Here is a 25,924-nt window from a genome sequence, read left to right on the forward strand (position 1 = left end):
GCTTAGAATCCTAAACACATGAGGTTTCCAAATCCGGTTGGTAACAAACCATAGATCTGAACAAATAATATCATATATGGAAAACATATAACATTTAGCACATAAAAGCTTTTTAGGCAACTTTCCTAAAATAAACTAGTGCTTGTGTCAAAAAAATGACAGACACACATATCATAAATTTACTTAGCATTCTAAGTTTAAGTCTAGAAATCCTACAAATTCCTAGTTCGCTAAAACTAATGCTCTGATAGTCTGATACCAACTGTGACATCCCCAAAATCACGGCCAGAAAAGACCGGTTTCATTTATGCTTTTAAAATAATTTCAGAAAAAATCCATTGATTTAAAAAAGTTGCGGAATTTGTCCCCAAAACAATACATGATAAAATAAGGTTTATCAAAGCATTTCATAAAGAAATGTATTTTCATTATATATCAAAAATCGGGATGTCATGTTCCGATACAGATACAAAAGCATAAACAATAAAACATAGACCTTACACAATTATATACAACTACTGGTCTATAAACAAAAACATCTTCACAAGTTCTCCAACTTATGCTCTCGCGCCACTACCTGTAATACAAAGAAACTGAGTGGGCCAGGCTTGGGAGCTTGGGGAGCATATAGGGTTTTCAACCCACAATAAATAATTATATTTAATTTCACCAACCAACAATAACCCGATTACCTATTCCCGTTATTCTCACTTTACGTCCCTATGACAACAACTATTACAAGGGACCTAATCTAGGATTTTCATCGGGACAGACACCACCGCAAATGGGTTTCCTCAACAATGAATGTCCTAAGGCAACCATGAGGGGGATAGAATACAAAAAATGAACACCCAAGTTCACTACACCTACAGGTTATGAGTCTGCCAACGTTCCACTGAACTGTCTAGAAAAGTCCGTAGTCGTCATCCATATTCTGTTGGACAACTAGATCACAATCACATCGAGGCCTCTCATCATTTTTATTTCATCACACATCACTATCTACCTATGTTCTACCCAACATATTTGTAGATAAAATATACTTGCCTATATACAACTTAAAACCAGTGTAACATATTCATTCAATACTCATACCACATAACAAATAGTATATAATCACATATCACGTATTTCATAGAGTATAATTCATATATGTGTATTATCAGAAAGCAACTAGACACTTACTCATATCATATATCTAATACAATCATTAATACTTGTATTAAAATCGTGTATATGAAAGGGACTATGCACTCACTTGATAAGACGATGGCCAGACAGCACTACGACTCTTAAAATAATAATCTTCGATGAAACCAAGATGATTCACAAAAACCGGGCTTCTCGCGGGCAGAGTTTCGGCTCGGGAACTTTGTTTCTCGGGATCTTGGGGGCTTTGGGACTCACTTCGGGTCTCGGGATGATACCAGGGCTTCGGGGTATAATTTGCACGTAAATTGAGGTAATATGGAGTGAGAGGAAAGAGATTTGGCAACCATAAACGGTTGGACTCGACTTCTATTTATAGAAGGATGAAATCCTATGCTCACGTCGTGAGCCACTACTGCCCGCGTCGTGAGCTCGATAGGTCACCGCGTTCGTCATGGCCACTTGCCTTGGAAGATGTCCATCACCTGCACACGTCGTGAACACTATGCTCACGTCGCGAGCTCTGACACAGGTGGAAGTTCGTGCCCCGAACTTCAGAAATTCATATCTTTCACATACAAGCTTCGTTTTCGACATTCTTTAAATCCATGCGTAGGTGAGATTATGCTCTACAACACTCGTTTGGACTCCGTCGGCTAATTTTGACTTTAACTTTTATTGTATTATTTTTAGTAGGCCGGGACAGGAAAACTCTGTTAGAAATTCATAACTTCTTCATCTGACGTCCGTTTTCGTCTGTCTTTCTTCCGTTGCAGTACTATCGACGATATCTTCGATTCTCGTTTAGATTGTTTCAGCTAGAAATCACTCGATCTCATATTTGAACTTTGGGCTGCATACCACTAAGTCGAAACTTCGAAAAATCATAACTTCCTCATACGAAGTTAGATTTAGACGTTCTTTTTATGTGCGCTCTTGGTTTAACGTATTCTACGACTTTCGTTTAGATCACTAAGGCTAAATATCGCTCTATCGTAAATTCACTATTTACGTCATACAATGTCGTACCGGTTCTGTCGCGAATCTTCGACCGGTCATAACTCCTTCTTTATAACTCAGATTTCGGCATTCTATATATATTCAGAAACCTTGCCACGACCACTACAACTTCCTTCATAGATATCGGGCTTATCTAATATTTTATTATTATGCTTATTCTTGTTCTTAATTCATTTAAATTACACAATTAAGCATAGAACACATAACACTCAAAATAATACATTTTTATTATTTCACAACGGTTTACATAAGTTAACCTAGACTATTACATCATCATTAATGTCTAGCCTAGAAACACGGGTGTTACATTTTGAATATATGGTTTTCTGAAAGAATTCTTAGATGTTGTACATGTTAATGTTACATAATGTGACCTTGAAATATTATTTAAGAATCGTTTACGACTTACAACATACTTACATTCATGTTCTTACTTAATATCATACTATTACAAACTATTCTTAAAGATTGTCCATGTGAATGAAATAAGATTTATTACTTAAAACCATATGTTCATGTAAATGTTACATCCTTCGAACCATTAATTTAAGTTATTACCTACTCATATTCCTTAAGAATCGACCATTTCACTATCTATCTATATATATATATATATATATATATATATATATATATATATATAGTTATAACATCATTACTTAACGCATTAACTGTTGAAAAAAATTGTTGGAATAATGTCTAAGCCCGTAACTATATTTGGTATGTACTTGATCCGGTTGTGCATGGTCGTTTTGGGTTGCCTTCACCAAAGCAACTTGACAAGGTAATTTAAGGAGAAAGAGAGAATATTATGGTTTATTAATATATTATAAGAATAATATATTAAAGGAGAAATCATACTTATTTAATTAGTATTGGTCATAAATTAATTAGGAATTAATTTGGTGACTAAAAGAGATTAATTAAATAAAGGGGTATAAACTGTCAAATGTATGATAGTTAAGTTTTGGGCTAAGGAAACCTTATGGACTTAAGGGGGAACGAAATTATGATGGGGATCCATCATATTTTCATCCAAGGCCTTATTCCAGAAGGTTCCTTGGCCTGCTTGGTGGTTAAGCTGACTATTAGGGTTTAGACTGAAACCCTAGCAGCCTGCAAGTATAAATAAGACCCCTAGGCTATAGAAATTGGCTACACATGCTTCTAAGAGAACCGTAGGGCCGATTTCAACACCTCTCATCTTCCATCATATTGCCTTCTTACTTGTGGGGTTTGTGAACCATTAGAGGAGTTACAATTGTGACTCTAAGCTCAAGATCAAGAAGATTACAAGGATTCAAGCTACTTGGAAGAAGTAAAACACTTAGATCTGTTTTCTTTATGATAATTTCAAATTATATATGATAGATCTAGGTTTGTAAGTCTTGGATTCAAAGCATGTACAATAGAGAAACCTAGATCCAAGCATTAGGGTTTGTATGAGCACATAGGATTGTTCTTATGCATAAAACCCATAAAAAATTGTTAGACTAATAACCAAAAACCTTAATTATTTTTTCAACCATAACTTCCATAAACCATATTTTTTGTTTAGGCCATAAATTCAAAAGACTAAAATGTTCCATTGACTAAAGATATACAAAACCTATCATAATAATTTTTAGACATTGTATTCTTCAAGAATGCTTTAATTTTAGAGAATTCTTCAGTTATGTAAAAAAAAGGTTATGGTGTTATAGAGCTAAAGCAGTATATTCTTTAAGAATTTTTTCAGTTGTATAAAACATTTGTGGTTTTATAGAGCTATAATACATCAATTCTTTAAGAATTCTTTAGAAAAAAATGAAATAAGTTAAACCATTTCTTAACCATAAATTATAATAAAATATTTGATTTGTTGCCAAGTTAAATCTATTATTAACCCTAAATTCAACCAAAATATTTGACTCGTTAGTAAGTTAAACCAATTGTTAATTTGTACTCCTTAAAAATCAAGTTAAAGTTTAAGATATACCACTATATTTTTCAAGAATTCTTGATTATTTTTTTCTTGAATCATTGGTAATTATGATACGTATCTTGAGATTAGAATTTAATTACGTAAATTGAAAATTAAACTGAAACTAAAATTGACATTGATATCCCATTAAAAGCGTACATTCCACATATATTTATTAATCATTCTTATCATTTTACTTTAGAATTAATTAAGTGTAATTATATAGTATATGATATCCTATGTTAATAACATGGACCTTAATATCACAATCATTAATTCTTTTAATCCAATGTACAATAATTGGTCATACATTTACGTAATATTTAGAGAGAGAGAGAGAGAGGGAGAGAGAGAGGATTGACATCTATTGTGTGAGTATAACAAAGATAATATGTTGTTGGATAATATGAATACGTTCAATCTTACATAACTATTGTCATTAACATCAATTCTCATTTATAAAGTTATTATAGACTTATTATTATTATTCTCATTCTCAGAATGTTTATTGAATCGTATTCTGTCAGAATGAAAATAAATGAAAAATGATGTATGAAAATAAAAATAATAAGAATTAGTGAAAATGAATGAAAATGACGATATTTTTGTAAGATTGAACGTATTCGCATTACTAACAAACTTATTCTATTGATAATTCTTATAGAATTACACTGTCCATGTGTCCGTAGAATAATTATCAATCCACATTATAACCCCTCTCTCTCTCTCTCTCTCTATATATATATATATATATATATATATATATATATATATATATATATATATATATATATATATAATTTATTTTTTATTTATTTTTCAACCTAATTACCTTTTATTTATTTATTTTCAATCTCCTGTTACAAAACGCAGCGATTCAACCCCTAGTTAGCATCTAGTAAGAAATTGTAGCAATGATGTCATCACCTTGTAAAATCATAGCTAGCAACAATTCCAACTGTAAGAATATTATTATTTAAAAGGCTAATGACATGGGAGAAAGAGCTTATTCAAAAAAGTTAGCCAAAAAAGTCTTCCCTCCATTCACATCTGATGAGGTGGTATGGTTCTAATCATATTCATATTCAATGCGCCAAGCATTTCTGACCTTCCCACTTTGAAATCCATCACTCTCTTGTCCCATACCCAATACACTCATTAGTCATTGCCATCATCAACAACCAAAGAAAGAATTTTTTTCTTTTGGATCTTTCTTAATTTGAAGCACAAACAAGCCTCGGATTCTTCTATACGAGATGACATAACAATCTACCCATCCTTATTTTATTTCGATGATTGATTCACGTCAAATGGGTAGTAGTAGTGCTTTGTGGGCTCTTTCGCTTCTTTTCGCTATTCAAAAGGTACCCTTTTTCTTCGATTTCACTGTTCATTTACTAACTTTCTTCCTCTTCCACCTTCTTTCTCCTCAATTTCATGTTTGCTTTTTGCAATCTGCTGTCGGGTATACATGGGTTTTGTTCCATCTTTTCGGAGCTTTAAATTACTGATTGTACGCTGTATCAATCCGATAAGAAAAGTTGAATTTTGTAAAAGGGGGATGAATATATGTTCTGCATACGCCTGTAGATTTGTGGGTTTTCTTTTTTAAATGTCGATTTGGTGTTTCATAGGCTCCTGTTCACATGATTGCACACTGCGCAATAATTGATATGCATCAGTTTCTAACTTAAAACTGTAATTTGTACCTTCAAAAAGATTTCAGATGTAATGAAGCAGCAGAATGAAAATCAAACACTGGATTGAAAAACACAGAATCAAGTTGAGTGGAACAGTACGGAAGATGATGATGAAATGCTTTCACTCCGGCGAACGATTTGGGGCAAAGGAAATGAACGCTTCATCGGAATCGTTAGCCACTAGGGATTATTCAGCTAGCGGATATTCTTCTCGAGTTAATGAACCTGATCCCAAATTGGATAACAGCAATATAGAAGAAGCAGAATCCTCTCTTCGTGAAAGTGGTTTTCTCAATTACGAGGTTTTATTCTGCATTTCAATTCCATTTTTAATCTTCTTAGATAATTAACACATACAATTTCGCAACTTTTTAGGAAGCAAGAGCATTATTAGGTCGATTAGAGTATCAAAAAGGAAACGTAGAGGGCGCACTTCATGTTTTCGAAGGAATCGACATTCCTGCTGTTATTCCCAAGATTAAAAACTCACTTGCAAGAAGATCAGAACTTTCAAGACGCCATTCTCAAGGTGATGATGATCCATCGCCACCCATGTCAGTTCATGCTATCAGTTTACTCTTCGAAGCTGTTTTTCTCAAATCAAAGTCGTTGCAAGCCCTAGGACGATTCAGAGAAGCTGCCGAATCCTGCAAAATTATACTGGAAACAATCGAATCTGCATTACCCGATGGATTTCTTGATTTTTCTTCATATTATAAGCTTCAAGAAACTGTAGATAAAGCGGTTGAGTTGTTACCTGAGCTTTGGAAACTAGCTTCAGATCCACAATCGGCCATTTTATCATACAGACGAGCGTTGCTTTTCCAATGGAATCTTGATAAAAAGACGCGAATGAATCTTGAAAAGGAATTCGCTGTGTTTCTTTTGTACAGTGGCTGTGACGCGACACCTCCAAATCTTCGATCCCAGATGGAAAGTTCATATGTACCCAAGAACAATGTAGAAGAAGCCATTCTTTTGCTTCTGATTCTTTTGAGAAAGATTGTTATCGGTATAATCGAGTGGGACCCATCAATCTACCATCATCTTTCTTTTGCTTTATCGATTTCCCATGACCTAAAATCACTCGCTCATCAAATTGAAGAATTCCCACCTGGAATCATTGAGAAAAAGGAAAGATACAGCACTCTTGCGTTATGTTACTATGGAGAAGATGAAGATATGGTGTCGCTGAATCTATTAAGAAGTTTGTTAAATAATCAAGAAAAGTCAGAAAACCAACATAACTTCGTTTTAGAAATGTTACTCGCTTCCAAAATCTGTATTGATCAATCCGATTCCCTTCAAGAAGGAATCACATACCTTCACAAACTCATGAAATTGGAAGAAAATTGCAATGAAACAAAAAGCGTCGCTAATTTTTTCCTTGGTATCTCCCTTTCTGCACAATCAAGAAACACGAATTTGGATTCTGAAAGGATAAAAATGCAATCTGAAGCTTTAAACGCTTTGGAAACTGCACATAAAATGAAACAAGAAGATGCCAATATTTTGTTTCATCTTAGCCTTGAATATGCAGAACAGAGGAAGTTGGATATGGCTGTTTATTATGCAAAGAAGCTTGTGAAAGTTGAAGGAGGAGATAATGTAAAAGGATGGATTCTTTTAGCGCGTATTTTATCGGCTAAAAAACAATATTTTGATGCTGAAGTTGTCATTGATGCTGCTATAGATGAAACAGGGAAATGGGATCAAGGAGAATTGTTGAGAACTAAAGCTAAATTGCAAATTGCACAAGGCAAGTTGAAAAATGGTATAGAGACGTATACTCGTCTTCTTGCTGTTCTTCAAGTTAGAAGCAAAAGTTTTGGGGTTCATAAAAGACTATTAAAGGTAGTTACTAAACACTTAATCTAGATAGTTAGATATAGTTGTTTGTTTTTTACTTAGTCTAGACAGAATGACTTAATAGGTTAAGCCAAAAAAAGATGGATTATCAATTTTCTATGAAAATTTTCAAATGAAAAAGAAAATTTTGAAACGAGTTTGGTTGATTCAGTTTTCAAAATTTTTCCAAGAAAATGAAAATTTTTTGTTTTCCAAATTGTATGTAAATTAGAAACATGGTTTTTTACCGTTTTCCAAAGTATTCTGAATTTCTTAAACGGAAAATGAAAACTCCTCGGTTTCAATCAAACGTGTTTTCTAAAATTTTCATTGAAAACTAAAAATAAAAACGCAAATTCTATTTTATGAAAATGTTTTTTAGAAAAATGAAAACAGTTAACACAACCAAACACACTCTGACCCTTTACCTATTTGTCCATCTTTTTCCTCTAAACTCCTCTAAATGAATATTGTAAAGTTTTTTGGAATGTGAGGTAAAACGATTACTTAGTCTCATTCAAACAGTTCAATCTAAAAAGAAACAAACCTTGTGTATACAACATTTTATCTAGTCATACATCATTACCCATTCAACCATTTTACTTATACACGACTTAATGAGAAAAAAAAAAGAAACAAACAACCTGTATATCAAGAATGGACTATTATTTTACTTTTATTAAGTTTTTTTTTCAACTTTTAATAGTTTTTGTTTGATTTTGTAGAAAAGGAGCAACAAAGAAAGAGAATTGGAAATGGAAACATGGCATGATCTAGCAAACTTATACACTAGTTTGTTGCAATGGCATGATGCTGAGGTGTGCCTATCAAAATCGAAGACCATCGATCCTCATTCTGCATCTAGGTGGCATGCCATAGGTAAAACCCTAGTTTTGATTACTATTTATTAATCATGTTGTGATTAAATATTATTGCATTCGTATAACTAGTTATCACTTCTAAACAGAAAGGTAAAATAGTCATTTACTCACATTCAGTCGAAAAAAGATATATACATCACTTTACTAAAACATGTTTTCGACTTTCTAGGGATACTCCATCAAGCGAAAGGCGAAAAGGAAGAAGCATTAAGCTCTTTTGAGAAAGCATTAGACGTTGATCCAAATCATGTTCCTAGCTTAATATCAACAGCCATTGTTCTAAGAGAACTTAATGATCGATCATTACCAATTGCCAAAAGCTTTATAACCGATGCATTAAGGCTTGATAGGACAAATTCATTAGCATGGTTTAATCTTGGTCTTGTTTACAAGGTTGAACATGGTTCATCGGCTCTTGAAGCTGCTGAATGTTTTGAGGCTGCAATTATGCTTCAAGAATCCGAACCTATCGAACCCTTTAGATGAATTAAAATATTCGACCTTTTTGTTACAAAACCATTTGCTTTTGGGGAAAATAGTCGTTTAGTTTTATAATATTATACATATACAAAAAAAAAGATATTCCACCATTGTGTAATTGTATGACAATATCTATTGTACTTTTGTAATTGTAATTTCTATATATGTATAACATCATGTCCATGATTAATCTATCTCGAATTCTTCATAAATTAAGACAACATTTTATGAAAACAAGTGAGATGTAAATCACAATAACATTTTAGGAGACTTGAAACATGATTTCATTGAAAAGAGGAAATTTTAAGCAACAATTTCAACATAAATATAACAACATTGTTCAAAGGAATGAAACTATTTTTTGCTAAGATCTATTCCTGCTTTCTTAGCAACAGCATCAAGACCATTTTTTTCGATTGTCTTTAATGCCTTGGTTGATAGACGCAATTTCACAAATCGGTTTCCAGCCTCCCACCATACTCTCTTGTATTGAAGGTTCACAAATTGCAACTTTTTTGTCTTGTGGTTTGAGTGAGATACAAGATTTTTCCTATTTGATTTCTTTCCAGTAAACGGACAGATTCTACCTGAAAATTTCCCATTTCTCAAAAAAATCAACAAAGAAACATAACGTGGTGAAAGCAGATGATCAATGGAAGTTACTTTACATTTATAATAGTGTCATTCTTCCATTTATTTGTATTAGAGCATGGAATTTTGAAAAATCGACCATTATAGCTGTAATACACATAAAAGTATTGCTGTTTCTTGTATTTAACCCTATCTTAATAATCAGAATCATAATACTAGTTTTTGCCAAAGTCTCTCAAACATCCAAACTGCCCCTAAAACAATCTATCAGAAGCATATTCAAATAAACCAATTGCGATTGCTGAATTTCTTATCGAATGGAATAGGGAAACCCAATTAAACAAAAAGAACACGGTCCCCTGAATTTATATCCTTTTAGCATATACCCATAGAAATTGGGTATAATAACACAAAATCCAAAAAGGGAAATTGAGAGAGAGAGAGAGAGAGAGAGAGAGAGAGAGAGAGAGAGAGAGAGAGAGATTACGAGCAACAGGTTGAAGAGGAAGCTTGATTGTGGAAGAGAGGTTATTGGGTAAAGTGCATTGTTCGTAAGAAATTTTGAGGCCACTCAATTGAGAAGTAACAAACCCTAGCTCCGAAACCGCCGGGGAGTTGGGCTTCAATCTTATTGACGCCGATTGAGGCTTGACGAAGCATGAAATGGAAGCGTGTCCTGTCGCCAGTCCAGACGACGCCGTTAGTAGCGCCATTGTTATCAGAGCTTTTTTCTTATCTTGTTCGTAAACACGGAGGGTTGAGGTGGATATCAAATGCCAATTCCTATCTTTTGTACCTGCAGCTGATTTGGTTTTAGTTTACAAAATACCCCCACCAAATTGCAAATATTACAAAATTAAATACTGTTATTTTAAAATTTGGAATTAATTTTGTGAGGATGATACATTTTCTTTGGGTTGAAAGATTTTAAATTTGGCTTATTGTTGTTTGTTTTTTTGAAACTAAAATTAATAAAGTTTGAGGACAACATCTGCAACTATCTGTATTGCAATAAACTAAAATTACTTATAAAATAGTTAAAAATAATAATAAATCAAAATTTTATAAGTTTAATTATATGCAAATCAAATATAAACTAAAATTACATATTTTTAAATTTTCGAAAACGATGATTATTTTCTCAATTGAATTCAATAAATTTTATAATATTAATAATTAACTTTATAATTTATTAATATTTGGTCAAAAACAAAGTAACACAAAAGAATATTTCTATGAAATTTTTACCAAATGTTTTGAAATTATATAAAATATACTCGAATGGTTTATAATATCCGTTATAATATTATTAAAATAGTAAAAATGTAGTTAAAAAAATTAAAATAAATCTATATTAAATAATACAAGTTAAAGTAATGTGTGAAGTGATTTGAAGAAGAGAGTCCAGTGTTGCGCTACGCAGCACACATACACAACAGTTTTTAAGTTAAAAGTCTTCTGAAAAAACAAACATCTACGAATTACGCGTGTGCTACACAATGCAACCAACCGACAAAAGACAACCTATAATATTTTTGAAAAGAATAGTTAGTATAGATGGTTAAAACTATGTAGTTTTTATTTATTAATGCATGGGTTCAAAACAAACAGATAATAAAATAATTATTATATTTTAGTTCTCGCCTTCCATGATTTAAAAAAAATGGTTTCAATAGGATTTGAATTCACTACCAAAACATATATCTTAATCATTTGAAGTAGACTCATACTTGATTTTTTTTTTCTAGAAATATCGATTTTTTTAATTCTGAAATTTGTTAACTTGCAAATATTTATTGTTCTTGCAATTTTTTTAAAAAATACAAAATTTAAAATTGGTTCTTATGGTTTCTAAAAAAGTATCATTTTAAGGATAGCTATTGAAAAGCTACATCATCGGTCCTTATGGTCTCAAAACTTTGCATTACTGATTTAGACGTTTTTTAACCTGTTAGTTTTTAAAATGACTAATATGTCTTTGGATCGAATCGAAAAAAAATACAATATACCTCAAGTACTCGATTCTCATATATATATATATATATATATATATATATATATAGAGAGAGAGAGAGAGAGAGAGAGAGAGAGAATATATATTACAGACCCACCAAAGCTTAGGTACTAAACCTCTAAAATATGTCGTTTTAACTTAGAAAAAATAATCAGTTTGGTTTTCACTTAGTAATATAGCGTCCACGATAACATTTCTATCATTCATTATCGTTTTACCAACTATGTTATCTTTCCTCAATTATCATTTATTACTTCATCCCAACAAACATTACTGTTTTCCACTGTCACGAAAGTCGAAGATAATTAACATTTTTGGTTCCTTATCAAAACTATTGTGTCGATCTAGAATCTACATCTTTAAGTATTAATCGTGAATCCCCTAATCACAATCTTTATATAGTAAAACAACGTATTTTCATGAGGTTTAGTTCGTAAACGTGGGGATATGATGTATATTCACTTTATATATATATATATATATATATATATATATATATATATATATATATATATAGTTGCTACGCCGGGTTTTGTAATTAGTTATCCGGGTGTTGCTCTAGCTCATATGTTCATCGGGTGTGTGTCGTGGTTGGATTCCGACTATAAAACTTGAGCAGCAACAAGAAACAAGATCGTTAAACTTACCCCATGGAGCAAGCTCCAACGATCAAGTTAGATTGTTGGTGTAAAGAGAGTCGACTCTCTTAGCGAGATAGAGCCAACTGTGCGAAGAAATATGTCTCCATTAAAGAGAGAAATAAGTTGAAGTGAGTCAGGAACACATACGTGGAGTGTTGAATAGAGCTTCTATTTATACCAAAGGAATGGAAGGCAATGTGAATACTATATTGTCTAGTATGTTAATCTACCAATATAATATTAAGATATTGTGTCCTTCGCCATATCTCTTTTATTGTACATATTTACTATACATGATCTTTGGAAGATATTCCATATTTCTGTCCGGTTGTCCTTCTAAGTCTATCCTCCTATTCTACTCTTCCTTTTGGCATGACTTTGGCAGGCTGGGTAAATGATTGCCTTGTGTTGTACTACTATTGTGTATGGGCTAACCCCATACACCATTATGCCTTCTTGTGGCCCATTCGATTGTAGTGAAAGCATAATGGGCTTGCCCCTTGAGGACAATCCCTGCTGGCGTGACCAACACTGCCACACTTGTAGCAGCCTAAACCTCTGGAACGACAAACTCCCTTGTTCAGTTTCGCACATGTGTTGCACTGACGTTCTGCTGGCCTCTCGAATGTTGGTCAGAAGTCTTGAGTCTCTTTCCGAGACCCTCCAAAACATGCACTTGATATGCGCTCCTCTTCTCAATGTGCTCCAAATCGATCTCGCATCCTCGGACTCTGGAAGTCATATCTTTTAGGATCTGACACCCTGTCATGCTTACTAACTCGCTTGCCAATGGCTGAACTGTAACAACTGGAACATCCTCTGCCCCAAACCGGGTCACAAACTCCTCGCAAGACATAGTCTCCAACTCAGAAAGCGCAATAGATCGCGCAATTAATTCCCAGCATCTCCTCGCCGCTCGATACAAGAGATCCAAGGCAACTGAACCTTGACTCCTATGGGGGTAGGGACTAGTGCGGAAAACACTTTCCATCTCCTCAATCCAACACGAGCTCAAAATCTTAGCAATCCTTCCCCCGACCCACTCACCACCCGAGCCGAGATCTAATCCTAAACTAGAACTGTCTCCCTGAGTGTTCATCTCCAATCTGATAAACCCCAAAACCACTGGTCAAAACATACTCAAGGATTCTCCTCCCCAAAGCTTCTCAGATTCTCCAAGAATCTCGGCGATTCGAGTATGGTTCCTATGCTTTCAGTAGTATGGGCCCAATACTACCTTCCATACATATCCATACTTTCCTCAGCAATCCTCCCGAATCCTCTAAGTAACTTCCTCAAACTAATGCACTCAAAACTCACTAACCTGCGCCACTAACCCACTAAAGCATATCCTAGGCTTTCCTAGGTTCCTGAACCCACCCAGTCCTCAGCTGCTGAAAGATTCCCAGTAATGTCAATTAGCTACCTCATGAATATAGCCACATGTAGTAGAGATCAGATAATCCTACGACTAAAAGACTCATCCTAGAATGGTTAGACTTAGACGAGAGCTGCGCAATAGGGTCAAGTCCATCACTCTGAGATTATCCAGCCTGTGCTACATGTGACTTAGCATATTCATTTAGTAGCTAATCCACATTACTAAGAGTCCCACAAAGCACAAAGCAAGTAGCATTTGGACAATGGAAAAATCAAACCAACATACTTCAATCAAACCATTCTATCCTCTTATCAAGAATCTATGTTAGCATGAGATTCTAAGTCTCATACAATCAGACATAACCTAAACATGCTATCCTATCATTGACTGATCAGTACTAGCATGCAGGTCTACAAGCACATACAATAGGCATATCAGGCATCCTTCCTATATCCTTAGCCCTAATCTAGCATGCAATTCACATATTCTCAATTCATATCATAACATAACATAACATAACATGTATGGGTATCTTGGGGAAAACTTTCTTTAGCTCGGCTGATTGCACGCATCACACACCTTGTTTTTTTTCAAATTTCTTTTTCTCTTTTCAAAATTATTTTTATAACAATGATTTTTCTTTGAAAATTTTCATACCAAGTCCTCAGTTTGAGTCCAGACACACCCGAGAGTGTGTCTGAATCCCTCAAACCAAGGCTCTGATATCAACTTGTAACATCCCAAATTTCAAGACAAAAAATTTGATTTTTAAATAAGTTGTTATAAAAACCAATAATGTAAAAACATTCATAATATCATCCCATGTCAAAACCAGTATGTCAATAATCAAAAGACGTCATCATAAATCAATATCAGAGTATAATCCCAAAGATCTCTTGTGCGGAAAGCATAGTGTGACGCGCTGCGATCGAGCCGACTCCTTCCATTGAAAACAAAGTACCTGAAACCAAAATTAAAAACCGTAAGCACGAAGGTTAGTGATTTCCCCCATCATACCACATGCTCACATACTGCTAGGCATATCTGGGTGCCCGACCTACCCTGCCAGACAATTCTGGGGTGCCCGACCTACCCTGCCAGACAATTCTGGGGTGCCCGACCTACCCTCCGGTTTATCTCGACCGGCTACGTGGACTATTTCACCCCTACAACTACCACATAATAACATAACATAAACATACTGTTAGGCATATCTGGGGTGCTTGACCTACCCTCCGGTTTGTCACAACCGGTTGCGGGGTCTAACCACCCCTCCTACCACTATCACATGATAACATAACATACTAGCACATAAAGCATAACATATAGTGTCATACTAGACAATTATCACAAAGACAATCATCTAATCAAACAACTCCTACTAGTGGGCCGACATTGTGGTCGTAGACACACTTCTACTAGAAGGTAACTCACCTCATACCGTTGAAGTCCACTGCAAGGGGTCCTTAGTTGCTGTCCTGGAAACTCCTTGAGCTATCATTATCCCCAAAACATCACCCAATTAGCAATTAGGGTCTCCCACCACGATCCATAACCCATAAGAGCCCACTAATGGCCCAATTTTCCAAATTGGGCCCCAACCCTTACATGGGACCACCCTCTAGCATCCTTCCCGTACTTCATAACCCTCTAAGGGTCAACCTTGGTCAAAGTCAACGTCAAAGTCAACATTCTGGTCAAATTCAACATCCTGGTTGACTCAACTCGCCTAGTTGGTCCATCAACTCGTCAAGTTCTTGATCCATGAAACTCTGGAAATCTCGATCCTACTCGTCGAGTTCCCCTTCAAACAGAGTCGAGACATTTCACTCACAAGTTGCCGAGTCTCTCCTTGAACTCGTCGAGTTCCTCAATCTTCATAGCTCAAAACCATTTCCAACTCGCTGAGTCATTTCCTAGACTCAACGAGTTTACTCAGTAACAAAAAAAGGTTGGGGGACCATGTCACAACTAGCAAATTTGGGTTAGGAAGTTGGCCCTTGTACAAGTAAACTCCTCTAACGAGCTTTTTTTTGGGCCCGAAAACATATATTAGAACCTTATTCAGGCTGAGAATTATTATTTTTAGGCCCTTCGAACCGAAAACCCCTTAATTGGGCTAAAACCTTTCCTAGAACATTAGTGGGCAGAAATTTCATTTAGGCCAACCTTGTGCCGAATACCTCTTCTAATCGGTTGGCCTATTTAAAAAAAGAGAAATAAGCTTGGGTAATAAACTTGACACCTCATAATTACATACTAAATAAAAATGTGTTTAACCTACAAACATCTAGGCATGGTACCATTGTCCAACATGTATCAAATATACCAAGATCCAATCTCTTTTCCTCCCTCTCTTATATCTCGGCCCATACACACATAAATACTTCACACTTTCACTCCCCTCACTTATATTGAAGAACATCCTTCCATTTCCTACTCTCAAAAACCCAAATTTCTCTCATTCCTTCTTCTCAAATTTCGTGGGTGTGTGGGTCCTTCAAAGAGGTCTTCTTCAAGCTTCATAAGTTTGGTAAGTCTTGGTTAACTCTCTTGTTTTGTCCAAGTTTACACCAAAATCCTTCCTATTACACTTCATTTTCGTGATTTTGGACCTTAGAACCACCTCCATTTCGAGAGCTTACGAAGAACACAAGCTAGGCTCGAAATTTCATCTTCTTATTCATCTACATCTCAAAAACCCCAAGGTGAGCTTCACACCCACATATCTTTTGTATTTTTCATGTTTTCGAGGGGAGGATGTCAACTCTTGTTTAACCATTGGATATTTGCATGCACCATTGGTTTTGTGTTTAACTTTTAGATCTTTACTTGAACATGAAGTTTATCACTTAGATATTCATAAAAACCATGAGAAAAGTATGTGTTGTCATATATATTACATATAAACTTGTATATCTGGGATTATACACTCAAAATAACAAAAATAAGTGTTGTGTTCAAACATGTATAACCTAAACTCAAAAATCAGCTTTTAACATAAACGATTTGGTCTAATTACGGACTGTTTTGACCACACTAATTATAATATTTTTCGAAACTTTTTTACATGCAAAACGTTCAGGTTTATACCTTTAAAATGACTACTCTCATGCAATTATACGATTTTTTACGACTTTTGGCGATTCTTACAAAACTGCCTATCATTTCCGGAATAATTTCAGACGAGTCTGTGAAGATTAATATTTTCACACTGGTTTGAGGCCATTAAAAATCTTAATAAAAATTATGAATAAAGTAGACTCATTTTCCAAAATCTCAGAGTTTACAGAACCGAATTTTTACTTACGATGATTTTTCTATATTTTTTCTGAAAACAGGGACAGAAATGTCAAAAACAAGAAATTATTTTTATCATGCTTCTTATACATATGTTAGATGCAAGTTTGTATAAGTTATATATACTTTTAAAACATCTAGACATGTTAAATTATATGTACTTAATATATATATATATATATATATATATATATATACGTCCTTATTGGGCCTGTAAATAATATACATGTTTAGTAAGCCTTAGTGTCCTTTTACATGCTTAGTGGGCCTTAGTGTCCTTTTGCATATTTAGTGGGCCTTAGTTTCCTTTTACATGCTTAGTGTTCCTTAGTGTCCTTTTGCATGTTTAGTGGGCCTTAGTGTCCTTTTACATGTTTAGTGAGCCTTAGTGTCCTTTTACATGTTTAGTGGGTCTTAGTTGTCCTTTTACAAGTATACTGGGCCCGGTATATACATTCTCATTCCTTTTGAGCCTGAAAATAATATGCATGTTTAGTGGGCCTTAGTTATCCACTTACATGTTTAGTGGGTGTGGGATATACCTTATATGTTTTTCTTTCTCTTTTCGCGTAAATTCGATTAAGGATCTAGTGAGACGTGTCAGTTGACACTTATTGAGTGTACAATCGCAGCCTGTAGTTATAACCAGAGTCTCTTGGAGGGAGAGCGGGGGTTTGTGTATAGATTTATATGAGGATGACACCCCACACCTGAGCTGTTCGCTACAGTTAGACTAGGCCAGTCTAGGGTGACAAAAACCTTATTCTATTCCGTCGGCGTCCAAAAATGCCATGACAGGCGAAATTGTCATTATCTAGTATGGTTATAGTGACTCACTTAGAGGAATTAACGTTATAAAATTTACGGGAAACCTTATTTTTGGATAAATCGGTAACTTATACGCGCTGGTACTCAACCTCGGGGGTTGAAATCCCAACATTCTCTTACGCGGACAACATCGGGTTGTTTGGGATCATTCTCTTTCTATTTCTTGCAAACATTAACACAAATGCATTAATATAAGATCAGACACAAATATTTCAAAACGTTTCCCTTTAGAAAATATTGGATTTTTCTAGGAATATTCGTTTCACTTTTGCAAACAAATGATAACCTAGGACATGCATGCATATATTCACAGTTTTAGAACAAGACTTACAAATTATTTTATAGAAAATATCGGATTTTCTAAAAACACTATGAGATCTACCATAAACAAGTAGAAAACCATTTTATAAAAAAATGCTTATAAACTCACCAACTTTTTAGTTGACGCTTTTCAAAACGACTTGTATTCTTAGGAACAGGTAATAAGCTCGGCTATGAGATCAAGTGGTGCGAATTCAAGAAATTTTGCTTTCTTACTTTCGTGTAACTGATGAACAAGTTCAATATGTAAACTATGTATGTGTATGTTTCCAATGTATGATGTTTGGTTGCTATGTTTCATTCATATTCAATTGTTATGATACTGTAAAATGACGTTAACCGCCCCTGGACGTTTCCGCCATCCCGGTTCGAGGGTGTGACAGACCACGACCCAACTCGCCGAGTTGGATGAACAAATCCTCGAGTCCCCCTAAGTCTAAATTCATTCAATCGTTTCCGGTCAAGTTCAATGCTTCTAAATCATAGATTTGGTCTCCTTAGGCTAACATAACACGTAAAGTTGCTAACTTTATGTTCATGCATGGTGTTCTGAGTTAGAAACACCAAATCCAAGTTATAAAGGAGATATAGGGCATGGGGAAGGGTCATAGCTTAATAAAGGTGACAAATTTAAGCTTCATGAGCTCATATGTTCCTAGATCTGAAGTCATAACTCCATAATGCACTCAAATCCTGAAAGTGACTTCAAAATGGCCCAAAAGTGACAACATACTATCCTAAATGAAGATCTAAGTGATATAAATCCAAGGTATAAAATTTATACCTCAAATGAGTCCGAAATGTAACTTGAACTCTAGATTTACAAGCTTCCTCTTGAATCCCCAAGCTCCTCCTTCCTTCACAAGCTTCAAATCCCAAGGAATGGCTCTAAACTCTTCAAAAATGGATTAAGGTTTCTTGGCTAGGGCTTAGGACGATGGGGGTTGAAGATGAGACAAGAAAATGAGAGTTAAGGTGATTAAACAGGGTGTCAAACCCTAAAAATCAGGGTTTCCCTTCCCAGATCCAACTCGTCGAGTTGGTCCCATGGTATGAACGACCATAAAAGTTCCTACACGACGAGTTGGGTCCTCTAATTTGTCGAGTAGGCTCTCAAAAAGGTCAAAATCTCTAGAACTTCATTCCTGAAAATCGGGGTGTTACAACCCCCCACCCCCTCCCGACTAAAATGTTATATGGCGTCAAGACATATAATGTTTTAAGACTAAATCCTAAATAATTCTTCGACAAAACATAATCGTTCCTACCACCAAACAAGGTCAATATACTTTCCGTGACTCTTATGCTTATGTTCCAAGGAGCTGTAAAAATTCCTTAGAAGGAAGTTTCTAGATAAGGAATTTAAAAGAGATTTCCATTATTGGATAAAGCATGTTCACCTTTGTGTAAAGGAATTCCACATATGCTGCATATTTGGCTAATCAGTTTGCCCTGGTCAATATGTTGCTTCGACCGAAATTTATGAGTAATGTAACATCCCAAAAATATCAACAAATTTAAACTTTTCAACAAAAAAATCATTTATTAACAAAAGTGTTTACAAAAACATTGTTTCCAAAACATGATTTAAAATCAGAGTCTCCCATGATCCAATATGTTGTAAAACCAAGGATGTGTACGGTCACACCTTCGCTTTGCCACGAATCAACTGAAGACCTGAAACCATAAACAAAAGTGTAAGCACAAAGCTTAGTGAGTTCCCCCAAAGTACCAACACACAAGCAAATAACATATATAAATAACATGTAATTGGGTCCACAACTAAGAGATTGGATTACCCTTGAGCCCACGATATGAGCTTGGCTTGCCTATCAAGTCCATAACTCATATATAGCCTGCTCTTGAGTCTACAAAATAAGTATGCCTTGCCCTCGGGGCTCACAGTTTATGTCTGGATTGCTCCAACCTAATCAGTCATCAAAATGGAATACCAATGTTCAGCCCTCAGTATGAGTCTGGTATACTAACTGGGTCCTTAGCTCGTATCTGGAATGATACTGAGTCCTCAGAGTCTGTCATGCCCTACCCGACTCTCAACTCATATCTGGATTGCTCCAATACTCTCAAGCCCTCACTACGAGTCTGGCATACCAATCAGGTCCTCAGCTCGTATCTGGAATTCACCTGAGCCCTCAATATGAGTCTGGCATGCCCTACCTAGCCCTCATCTCATATATAGAATGCTCCATGGTTTGTTGGCTACAACACGAAATAGTACAACCTCAACCCAACACAATATGCCGATAGCTAACAAACATATACAGGTAATCATGCAGACAGAATCACAGGTAGCCATACCAGACTAGCATATTAAGACTAGCATTCATATTTATTCCATTCTCAGCATATCAACAATAACTGGTTATCCAACCAATGGGCCGACCTTGGTGCCTTCGATCCGAAAGTATAGTGAGGAAAACTCAACTCACACTACTGAATCATCCATATGATCCCTGGCTGCTGGCTGACAGATTCCCAAACTGCTAGTAACAAGACAACACCCCATCAACAGTTGAACCCACGCAAAATCTCTGATTACAAATCCAAAAGATACATACACTATCAGATACCAAGAGGACAACGCATCAACATCTAGCCCCATGGGAGGCTTGCACGCGCGACGTAGATACTTGTATGCCCAACGTACTCACCAACCCAAAGCTAACTTTCCAATTAAGCACTTAATCCATGCTCAAATCTGACTTTCCCAAGGTGGTCAATCACATAAAGTTGCTAACTTTATGTACATGCATGGCTAAATGGGACTCTCGAGCTCAAAAGGGCTTAATACTTGACTTAATACATGCATGGAACCAAAACCATCATAAAGTTTGCACCTTTATGCCCAAAGAACCCATGATATATCCAAATCTACAATTACAGCTTCACAAACGACTTAAACTCCCAATCATCAACCAAAAGAATCAAAATGACTAAAAATGAACCAAGAAGAAGATCTATGCAATGAAAAGGCAAGGTTAGGACTTTATATCTCCCAAGCCGCCAAAAGGAGATACATATGATGGATCTCAAAGCTTTCCTTCAAACAAAAAGTATTCAAGTTCCTCCTTCTTCTTTTAGGTCCACAAAAGCCTCCACAAACCTCACAAGAGCTTCGAGATCACCAAACATGGGCCAGGGGTCGAATTAGGGTTGTTAGAGCATGGAGGCTGACTTAGGAATGACCAAAAGGGATATCATAAAGCTTATATAGGGCACAACACAAAAGATTAGGGTTTTCTAACTAACCCTCGTACGCACAGCGTACGAGGCCTCACACCCCTGCACCACCCTTCACATTATGCCTAATGTATACCTCTTTACGCCAAGCATACTGACTATGCAGCTGTACGCCCCGCGTACTCCCTTGGTACGCCTCGCGTACTAGGGTTCCCTCCAAACCCTAAATACTTCAAGAGCATAACTTCCTTGATGTAAGTCCATTTCTGACGAACTTTATGTCCACAGAAAGGTGACGAGAAGCCATACACTTCTAGCAACCCATCATATCCTTCCCCGAACCAAACCCAAAATTCATAAAGAACCGACTAATCAAATTACAATTATGCCATTGGGCTCCGAAACTCCATCGAAAACTTGGATCACTTAGACTTTAACACCCTCATCCAAAAATGGCCAAATCCATCTTCTCCAAGATCCCAAGCCTTAAGATAACCGATGATCGGGCCGCAACCCCAAATAATGAAGTGATTCGAAACCGGGTGTTAAAACTCTCCCCCACTTAAATTCAAATTTGTCCTCGAATTCATTCCTTATCATTCCATGCGTGTCCGAAATCCTGAGGGACACAACCACATCCTTGAACATACAATTGCCTTCCCAAGGCAACTGAACCCAACATGATTTCCTACTCGAAGCCGACGAATCCGCAATGCCATGCAGAAACCTAACCATCTTTATTTGAAACATGAAGTATCAAACTGGTCTAACTCCCTGACATACTGCCCAAACTAAACCCATGCTAAATCCATGACACTTCTGTTGGATTAGATGTCTAAGCCCATAACTATTATTGTTATGTACTTCACCCGAGAGTAGCATGGTCCATCTGGGTTGCACTTCACCAGAACAATTTGTATGGATAGACTTATGAGAAAAGGATATTTATGATTTATTAATATATTATAAGTTATAATATGTTAATATGAAATCATATTATTTAATTAGTAATGATCAAGAATTAATTTGGAATTAATTTAGTGATCAAAAGAGGCTAATTAATATGGACTCTTATATATATATACATATATATATATATATATATATATATATATATATATATATGGAATGGGCCAAGGTTTATTTAGGATGGGCTAAAAGTGTATGGAAGTCCATGGATAGTCCATGGAGCTTTTAACCCATGGATCCTTTGTAAATGAAAGGTCATGGGTATTAGGGTTTACATGGATGTAACCCTAATCCTCCATAATATATAAAGGGGTCCTTGGCTCAAAAAATTGGCACTAGTGTCTGTAAAAAAGAAAAGGTGGCCGAGTTTAGTGAGCTCCATATTCTCTCAAGTTCTTCCAAGTTGTTGATGGTGATTTGTGATTCCACTTGAGGCTTCCACACTATTGGGGCTAAGATCTTAAGGCTAGATACGTCAAGACTTCAAGCTCCACAATAAGGTATGTTATCCTAACTAAATTCTTGTGTTGTATATGACAATTGTATGCTAGTTATAGGTAATACCTTGGTAAGTTCATATTTGCATGTATAATAGAGAAAACATAGATCCAAGGTATTTAGGGTTGCATGCACACCTTAGGAGTGTTAGAATGCTCAAAACCCAACAGTGGTATCAGAGCCTAGGCTTGTTTTCAATTATACTTGATGCAAATTTCTGAAAAATGCTGAAAAAATTGATTTTCTGCGGTTCTGGACAGTGGATTTGCCGTGTCCACTGATGGACTCGCCGAGTCCATGCATAAATTCATCCAACTCATCGAGTTGGTTCATGCACTCGATGAGTTGGACCCCCAGACCGCATATTTTCGAGTTTCAAGGCAGGAATTGGACTAGAATCATTACACTAAGCTGTTTTTGAACTTATAAACCTGTTTTTAATGTGATAATGATCATTATAATCCAATTCAAAAGATAATTGTCAATAGATTCATGTTTCGTATTAGTTTAATGGTTAGCCTAATTACATGAAAAATTGTTTGATTTGAATTATCTTATTCATATGAGTTTAATCTAGATCATAGTTTTCCTTGACATATTTGTTTGTTTATTTGATGATCTAAATGACCTTTAATGGATTCCATAATTTGTCCTCAAGTTATGGAAAACCAAAAGTTTTTCTTTAAAAGAATTATTAAAGAGTCTTAGGTTATGAACTTGAAGAGTCTTTTTCCATAAATTGTTTTATTAGCTCCATAACTTGTCCTAAAGTTATGGATGTCCAAGAGTCTTGCCATTAAAATCCATATTAAACTCATATGTTATAGAAATGAAATGTTTTTTAATAGTTTCAAAACTTTCCCTCATGTTTTGGAATTTGTAAAGTCTCACACACACTTTAATTCCAAACCCTAGAGTTTTAAAAGTTAAAATTCAACCCTTATACTTTATAGTATTATAAGTTAGTAATATATATGTATAAGAGCAAGTCAGTCTTACCTTTGGTAGGCCTCATTTACGAAGCCAGTCTATAAGGGGGGTATAAGATTGTTGCCTATAAAATGGCAGCTTAATGGGTGTCCACTCTCACCCACCGCTTCCTTGGCTGGTGGATGGTCGTTAGCCGAACGGGTAGGAAAGGACTATAATTCTCCCTTCATTAAAAGTATAATGATAAATACTAAGTAACTAAAAACTTATAAATTCCCAATCTTAGTTACTTAGGAAAATGTGAATTTGTTGCTAGCCTATGAAATTACACTTTGCACCTTTGTTAAGTCGTTAGTGGAGCGTGTGTAGTTAACCGGCACACTAACATGGGACTGACAATGTGTGGCAAATGGTGACTTAAGTTTTATCATAGATCGGTGGATCGCATGTGGTTAACCGGCACATCGATTGGGTGATAAAATTAAGGGCACCAAGTCAATTTGCATGGTTATTCACACCTTGTTTGTGATCCTCAGCATCCCAGTCACAAACTTGAGAGGGCACAATCGAGATTTAAACATGCCATTGAAAGTTCAATGAATCTCAAAAGATCTAGGAGTTTCAACTCCAATTAAAACTTAATAATTTATTTTGTTTTTCATGGTGGAAATTGGTAAATCGTCATTTATCTACCTTCAAATATTTTGTAGCTTGGATTACGACATCCCTCTTCCAAGGTATAAAATAGTTTGTTGGGTCCTAGCCTTAATATTTCATATTCGGTGTTATGTTAAGGACTTAAATCAACTGAAACTTGAATTTATCCCTCATAGATGTCTAAGTTCCGACAAGTATGGTCTTCCTCATCCTTTTGGATAAAGCTTCATCTCCTCCACCTCCTCCAATAATTCTCCCCGACCCACAAGTTCAAGGTCACTCAATCCCTATTTGGCAAGCAAAGTCTATATGTGCTTACATCTTGGAGATTATATCACATATTGGCAAGCCGGGAGAGTTAGCTGTCAAAGTCTTAAGGAAGTTGACTGTTAACTGGGCTCTTCAATCACTTCCCAAGTCATATAGTGAGTTCTTTAAGGACTGCTATGTGACAGACCATGACATGACCCTTAATGATCTTACATATTTTCTCGATGCTACTGAATCAACAAAGATTTGGAGCAATGGTAAAGCAAATTTGATTGGAAGATCTACTTCCCATGCTTCTATGGACATTGGTAATGGTAACATTGAAAGTCCAGAAAAGCTTTCTCTTCCCAATGCAAAAGGGATCGGCCATGGTCAAGTCATTTGACCTAATGGTAAAGAGAAAGGCTAACTCCGAGATAGTCTCGTGCACCATTTCCAAAGAATCCATATGCCAAGAGAAGGGACATTGGTTGCGAAGCTGCCAATTTTACCTAAAAGATCATAAGGATGGTAAAGTCAAAAAAGGTTTGACTCTACTTTAGGTAAAGTCCGCTATCTAACTCAATTAAGTTCTTATTTGGAGATTCTTAATACATGGTGTAATGTAATTACATTTTATGTTTTGTAGAATCAAAGAAAAGTAAGGAAGCTTAAAGAAAGAGTAAGCTGATCTTGATCGCGAATAGATGGATTTCGATCACATGGTTCGATGATCAGAATTTTGAGCTGCTACTTAAGAGTTATGATAGATTGCTTAGGAATAGTTAAAACCATGTTTTTCACATGTATTTGCATTGTAAGGGTAAGTTTTTCCGCAAGTTTTAAAATAAAAGAAAAAGTTTTGATTTTATTTATTTTAAGCATCCTTACAATGGCATTTATGAAAAAATACTGTTTATATGATTTCATTGATAGCAATATTGGAAAAATGGATTTGATTCTTTCGTTTGTGGTAGTGTCATAATTTACCAAATATGGAAAGATTCTCATCACCCAAGTTTCAGTTGGATAGAAACTTGGAATCATGCAACTTATATTGTATGATGAATGAGAATTTTCATCTTTTGTAAATTAAGACCAATTCCTTATTCACATGTACATGTGAGTCGAGTGAACGACTAAAGGATCGGGTACATTAGGTTGTGCGATGGTTAGGTCCACCACAAAGGCTAATAAGATTATTCATTATGATTTACTAAAGTTTAGTAAATATGGTTATGCTTAAAAGTTTAAGTGTAATTTTGAAACATTGGAAAGGTTTCAATGATTAATAGAATGAATA

The 25,924-nt window shown here is 35.4% G+C and overlaps 2 protein-coding genes across 3 annotated transcripts; one reads left to right on the forward strand and one right to left on the reverse strand.

Moving 5' to 3' along the window:
- Positions 1–5,175: 5,175 nt before the first annotated feature.
- On the forward strand, positions 5,176–9,253 carry LOC145086592 (protein NPGR2-like). 2 transcript variants are annotated; one of them, XM_079024407.1, is made up of 5 exons: positions 5,176–5,496; positions 5,852–6,134; positions 6,208–7,686; positions 8,406–8,559; positions 8,731–9,253. In XM_079024407.1, exons 2-5 carry the CDS (start codon positions 5,877–5,879, stop codon positions 9,045–9,047), a joined length of 2,208 nt encoding a protein of 735 aa, XP_078880533.1. In that variant the 5' UTR covers positions 5,176–5,496; positions 5,852–5,876; the 3' UTR covers positions 9,048–9,253. The 2 variants fall into 2 exon arrangements, with proteins under 2 accessions (XP_078880533.1, XP_078880534.1); XM_079024408.1 differs by lacking the exon at positions 5,176–5,496 and having other exon boundaries at positions 5,532–6,134.
- Positions 9,254–9,309: 56 nt separating this feature from the next.
- On the reverse strand, positions 9,310–10,405 carry PRPL28 (Ribosomal L28 family). Its single transcript, XM_079024409.1, has 2 exons — positions 10,120–10,405; positions 9,310–9,628 (listed from the first exon to the last, which is right to left on the reverse strand). Exons 1-2 carry the CDS (start codon positions 10,343–10,345, stop codon positions 9,396–9,398), a joined length of 459 nt encoding a protein of 152 aa, XP_078880535.1. The 5' UTR covers positions 10,346–10,405; the 3' UTR covers positions 9,310–9,395.
- Positions 10,406–25,924: the final 15,519 nt, after the last annotated feature.

Source organism: Lactuca serriola, chromosome 2 (genome assembly GCF_051521515.1).
Source record: "Lactuca serriola cultivar US96UC23 chromosome 2, Lser_US96UC23_V15, whole genome shotgun sequence".
Lineage (NCBI taxonomy): Eukaryota > Viridiplantae > Streptophyta > Magnoliopsida > Asterales > Asteraceae > Lactuca > Lactuca serriola.

Excerpts from the sequence above, each read along its gene's own strand:
- LOC145086592 (XM_079024407.1), top strand. The coding sequence starts at position 5,877 with ATGAAAATCAAACACTGGATTGAAAAACACAGAATCAAGTTGAGTGGA. Across the intron at positions 7,687-8,405 it reads TTCATAAAAGACTATTAAAG|AAAAGGAGCAACAAAGAAAG; the intron begins GTAGTTACTAAA and ends TTGATTTTGTAG. Across the intron at positions 8,560-8,730 it reads ATCTAGGTGGCATGCCATAG|GGATACTCCATCAAGCGAAA; the intron begins GTAAAACCCTAG and ends TCGACTTTCTAG.
- PRPL28 (XM_079024409.1), bottom strand. The coding sequence starts at position 10,345 with ATGGCGCTACTAACGGCGTCGTCTGGACTGGCGACAGGACACGCTTCC. Across the intron at positions 9,629-10,119 it reads TCCTCTTCAACCTGTTGCTC|GTAGAATCTGTCCGTTTACT; the intron begins GTAATCTCTCTC and ends GGAAATTTTCAG.